The 5,555-nt window shown below is 58.5% G+C and overlaps 1 protein-coding gene across 1 annotated transcript in view; it reads right to left on the bottom strand.

Moving 5' to 3' along the window:
* Positions 1 to 361: 361 nt before the first annotated feature.
* Positions 362 to 5,555, bottom strand: part of BCR (BCR activator of RhoGEF and GTPase) — a 138,795-nt gene continuing 133,601 nt past the window's right edge. The window contains exons 20-23 of the mRNA XM_032256618.1: positions 5,361 to 5,495; positions 4,311 to 4,416; positions 3,672 to 3,834; positions 362 to 2,967 (exon numbers count right to left, since the gene is read on the bottom strand). Coding sequence (XP_032112509.1) covers positions 2,878 to 2,967; positions 3,672 to 3,834; positions 4,311 to 4,416; positions 5,361 to 5,495 — 494 coding nt within the window. The 3' untranslated portion in view covers positions 362 to 2,877. The remainder of the gene's footprint in view (positions 2,968 to 3,671; positions 3,835 to 4,310; positions 4,417 to 5,360; positions 5,496 to 5,555) is intronic.

Here is a 5,555-nt window from a genome sequence, read left to right as displayed (position 1 = left end):
TCCTAGCAGCGGTCTGTCCCAGATCCACCTGCAGGGGCAGAAAAGCCTCTCCCAAGCGGGAATCGTCTCTCTTCTGCAAAGCAACAGTGGTCCCTGCCCTAATCAGACTGCCCAACTCGGTGGAGTTACTGCTGCTGCTCCAGCGTCCTAACGCTGTCCAGCCGGCAGCTGCCTGTGCTCACCCTCACCCGCCAGACCTGCCTTCCCTGTGGCCTATGCTTGGCCACCTTGGCCTGATTGAGCACTGAGGCCTCCTGGGCACCCAGCCCATCACTGCAGCTGCGTTTTCCAGCCCCCACCCCACTGGCTCAGGGGTTCCACCCAGCGGCGCTGATGATGAAATCAACAAGCATGCAAGTCGTGTCAGAGAACTGTAATCAAAGTGTCGGCAGTTCTTTCCCCTGCGGTGCTGTGTAGGTGGCCGAGCTCACATTGCTGCTAAGACACCAGCCACTTACAGAGAGAAAGCGAGGCTGCTTCAAACCCAGGGCCTGATGCAAAAAAGCATCACTTCTGGTCACGGAGTCTGGCAGCCATGCCTTGCGGGAGGTCACACTGGCGTCCAGGCCTTTGCCTGCGTTGCAGGGGGAGAGCTGGGTCCCGTCCTGGAGAACGCTGCATTTCCCAGCCCCGCACCAGCTTTGCCTCTGCACAGGCTTTTGAGCCAGGAGGCAGGTAAGCGACACACCTCAAGTCCTAAAGCCATCATCACTCCTGGAACCCAGTGGGGGAGGATCCCTTTTAGAACATGGAAAGTGTGGTCATCCCATCATTAGACAGCACACATCATACATAAATAAAAGTCGCATGGGGACACAGGTGGGGGGAGGGGAATGAATATTGGCACAGACATCGATAGATTGCTTTCCAGTTTCAAGGCGGCAGATTCACATCATGAGACCAGCGGAGACAGAGACCAGGGCTGGATGTGGCTTTTCTAAGCCACATGTGTTCCCTTGCAGGGCTGGAGGGTCGTGGAGACAGACAGATGGAGGCCAGGACAGGGGAGCCCACCGGGCCCAGAAAGGTACAGAGGGCAGAGAGGCTCCTATTCTGTCTTCCCCACTCACCAGGGCGACTCTTCTTGCAAACGGTGGCTGTGCCCTCCCAGCAAGAAAAGAGCACAACTAAATCCACACCACACACAGACGCAGACAGAAAACCTTCCTGTGCCCCTGTTTTCTGCTTGCAGACTCGCCAGGTCCACAAGCAGAGAAGTGTGAGGCACACAACTCCGCTGTCAGGCTCCCCGAGGTGCTGCGGGCTCAGCAGGAGCTGCCCATCCACACACAGGGGACACTCACTCCTCCGACCTTGCGAGAGGTTGCCGGACAGAGCCACGCTGGGTGCTGGTGTCATTCTGGGACCCCACACACTTTCCTGAGTGTGACCCCACCTCCCTCCTCTGGGCAAATGCATCCTCTTCTCCTGCAGGATTTTCTGGAAACTCAGCTCTTGGCTTCGGGTCCCTTCTCCCCTTTCCTTGCCCCAAACCTCTTTCTAAAAAAGCGATGCAATTGTTTATGGGTTTATTTCTTGCAAATAGGTGGCAGCCTCCACGCTTCTGTTTTCTTTTAGCAAGGTGGTCAAGTGGGGTTGCAAAGAATGCTGGACTCCCACGCATGTGCCGGCAGAGGGGGCGGCGGGTGGTCCTGAGCCTCCACCCGCCCTGGGAGGGAGCCCCCGGTCCCTAGGCCTGGTTCCTTCCTAACTCCGCGTATCCTGCTCTCCAGAGACTTCAGACCCCACTCCTGAGAGCAGCAGAGCCAGGTGCTTAGAGGAAGACAAAATGCAGCCAGGACAGGGATTGTCCACGGAATACATTCTAGCATCTTATTGGGTATTGGAATCTGTTAGGAAAAAAATTAGAAACTATGTATAAAACTTAAAAATATTCAAGTATCAAAAGACTATGTCAGATCAAAGTTTTAAAACAAGTCATCAGCAAGCTGCTGCCACCCAGTGGAGACTTTTACAAAAGTTGCGCACGTCCTCTGAGCTGAGAACGGAAATGAAGCCACCTGTGCTGGGGACACTTGGGGCAGGGAGAGTGTGGGCAGAGAGAAGCCAGGGAAGTCCTGGCTTGTGGAAGCCAAACAGGAGAGCGTGCACCAGGAGGGCAGTCAGGATGTGGGGACGAGGTACCGCTCCCTGGAGGACGAACCCTAAAGTGCGTAGCCTGGGACTCCCCAGGGGTCCAGTCCCCCAACATTTCACAGGCCTCCGGGAGCTGCCATCCAAGGAGGACAAACAGGGCAACAAAGACCCATTTCTGCAAAAAATCCTTCTGGAAAAAAAAAGAAGAAAGCCCTGAATGGAGTCATAGCACTACTCAGTGCTGACTTAGCCTCTCAAACCCTGCTCTAAATGGAGTGTGGATTCTAGTCAGGGAAACGGGAGAGGCCCCACCCACACAGGGACAGGGCCATGGCCCCACAGGATGAAGCAGCAGCGTTTATTCAAGATACAACAGTGAGGGAATCCAGCCACGCTCCTGTCTCCCCGGAGAGGGCGCATCTTGACACGTGATTCAGTAGAAATCTTTTAAACTCTGATAAGTTCAGTTCATAAAAACCACTCCCTTCACCCTGTCCCCCAGGGCCAGGCCTGGACTCTGAGATGCACTGGCTTGGGGCGCCCTCGGGTGGCCGTGTGCAAAACCACAGTCTGAGGCCTGCCTGGGGCACCCAGACCTGGCTGGGATCTCCCCAGGCCAGCTGTCCTTCTGCTTCGGGTGGCTGTCTCTTGGCAGATGGCCCGCTGCTTGGGGGTGTCCCAAGGACACCGCAGGAAGGTTTAATTCCTGTTCTACAGATGGCCCCATTAGCCAGAGGTTTCCAGGCCATCTATCCGCCTCCTGGAGATGGATGGGGGTCTTTAGACTTCGGTGGAGAACAGGATGCTCTGTCTCTTGCTGTCCGGGGCAGGGACGGCCTCCAGCTGCAGGAAGTACAGCAGCACCTGGACCTGCCCGGACAGAGTGGGGAAGTGAGATCAGCTCAGAGGGGTGCTCACAGCTGCTGGTGGGGAGGGCTTTGGGGCCCAAGCCCCCAAGTCCAGCCCAGGAGCTGAGGCCTCTGCCGGTACCGTGAACCCCTTACAGTGAGACAGGGGTGGGGTGGGGTCATCACAAGGCATGACTGAGGGGGATGGTTTTATTTCAGAGCCGCACAGGGCCTTGATCTGTCACCCAGGCTGGAGGACAGTGGCTCCACCATGGATCACTGCAGCCTCTAACCCCTGGGCTCAAGCGATCCTCCTATGTCAGCCTCCCTGGTAGCCTGGACTACAGGTGTATGTCACAATGCCTGGCTAATTTTTCTATTTTTTCTAGAGATGGAGTTTGCTGCATTGCCTAGAATGCTTTCAAACACCTGGGTTCTGTTATCCTGCCGTGACCTCTCAAAGTGCTGGGATTACAGGCATGAGCCACCACGCCTGAACACTCGGGGTGGCGGTAAGCCCCCAGCAGGGTGCACCAGCAGGACCAGGAGGTGGCCTGGACCCCCCGATAACACTCCCATTCGTGCAGACCTAGGCAAGTTTCTCTCTGAATCTTGGCCACCTCCACAGACAATGCAAGTAGGAGGATGGGCAGGACTCGGGGTGGCGCAGGCAGAGGCCACCCCTGTCAGGTCGGGTGGCATGGGCTGGAGCCTGTCTTCCCATACCTGGGACATGACCTCCAAGGACCAGCTGTCGGTCATGGTGATGGGCTGGCTGGGGTTGGCAGGGAGCTTGCTCTCCATCTCCGAGGGCCGGAGCAGCGTGGGGCCAAAGACCGTGGCGAGGTTGTGCAGAGACATCTTATTGACTGCCTCCTTCTCTGCCACCCTGTCGAGGACCAAAGCAGAGGGGGCTGTTTCAACGCCACCAACAGGAGAGAGACGGAAGGGCTGGGCCGTGCTGGAGTCCTCAGGGAGGGAGCGACCTCGACCCTGGCTGTGCTGCAAGCTGACTCCAGCCCTGGTGCTTCTGGGTCTAGGTGGCCCAGGACGAGAGGCCCAGGACGAGGGGCCAGCTCTGGGCTGGTGGGGAGGTCTCCTCCATGATCTGGGTGGGAGGGAACTGGGGAGATCAAGCGCAATGGCGGCCATGGCGAAAGCTCTGAGCTCTTTGTTAAGGCCACAGTGCAGAGGGAGAAGAGTGGTAAAGAGGAGAGGCTGAGCGGGGGCCGCAGAGGCACTAGTCCCCAGAGGCAGTGAGGGACTGCAGGCAGGGGACAGGAGGAAAGGTCCTCGGTACTGGGGGTCTGACGGGAGCAGTGGGGCACCCTGGAGTCCTGAGCAGCCACGGGAGAGCTGGGCTACCTTTTCAGGTGGTCCAGAAGGAAAAGGAAGGTGAGCAGGTTGGCCTCTGGCAGGGACAGCAGCAGGTGGAGCATGCAGCTCTCCTTTGCAACCGGGTCTGAAAGAGCTGCAGAAGGCGGTGGGTTACTCCTCCAGGTCACAACGAGCCAGAGCCCTCTCCCGAGGTGGTCACATGGCACACCCGGGACTCGTGTCCCTGAGCAGCTCAGGCCCCTCATCATCCTCACTCCCACAGCGCTGGCCCCCAGTGAGGACCCTGTGAAGGGCGCCTGTGTGGGGTGTGAGCCACCTGAAGGAACTTTCTCTGCCTCACAGGGGTCAGCAACACCTGGAGAACAGCAGCAGGAGGTGGCGTGAGAGCAGCCGCCCACAGGCAGAGCTGCGCTTGGGAAACTCCCGCTGCCACCCCATCCCCAGGCAGCCTAAGGCAGGGGAGGCTCAGCATGGAATGAAATAAGGGAGGGAGGGACACAAGGAGGTGGGAGGTGGGAGGTGGGAGGGCCCCAGCCCCACCAGCTACACAGACCCCCTCATCACCCTGGACACCACAGGGGCACCTGCAGGCTGGGAGAGCAGGTCCTCCGTGCATGGGCCCGGGAGGCAGACCTGCCCTAAGGGTGATGTGAAGGCTACATGGCCGCACGTGCCAGCCTTCTGCTTTAGCCATCAGCCTCCAGGTTGACTAAGGGTCAGGCCAGGACTGAACCCGTGCTTGACAGGCCCAGGACCTGTGGCTACAGCACCCGGGCGCCCTCATTCAGCCCTGGTCTGCAGAAAGGAGGACAGCGGAGTTTGGGACCCCACCGCACGGCAGTGCTGACCATTTCACCCTCTCGGTCTCCTGGAGGAATAGGGACGGCAAGCCCTCCGGGAACGGGCGAGGGCTTCAGGACAGGCTGGGGTCTGGCTGCTGCTTTCTCAGGTTGGTTAAAATGCTGACCATGGCAGAGGTGGCACAGCTCGGGTTCCCACACCTCACTTTTCACAGCCCCCAAGGGCAGCAATGGACGAGTAGATGCCTCCCAGGACGCCAGGGCCTCCAGTGCTCACCAATGCCCTCAGCGAAGTTGGGGTAGAACTCGTCAGTGAAGAGGGGCTCGGGCAGCTCACGGAAGTAGAGCTTCAGCGTGCCTGCGATGGCGTTCACGTCCATCTCGCTCATCATCACCGACACGTCCTTGTTATCTGGAAAGAGAACGGAAGTGCTGCAGCCTCCTTGAGGATCCCCAGTGCGTCTCCCGCCAT

Source organism: Sapajus apella, unplaced genomic scaffold (assembly GCF_009761245.1).
Source record: "Sapajus apella isolate SASKATOON/1434 unplaced genomic scaffold, GSC_monkey_1.0 scaffold95, whole genome shotgun sequence".
Taxonomy (NCBI): Eukaryota; Metazoa; Chordata; class Mammalia; order Primates; family Cebidae; genus Sapajus; species Sapajus apella.
The sequence above is the reverse complement of the archived record's forward strand: the minus strand, read 5'-3'. Positions and strand labels throughout refer to the sequence as shown.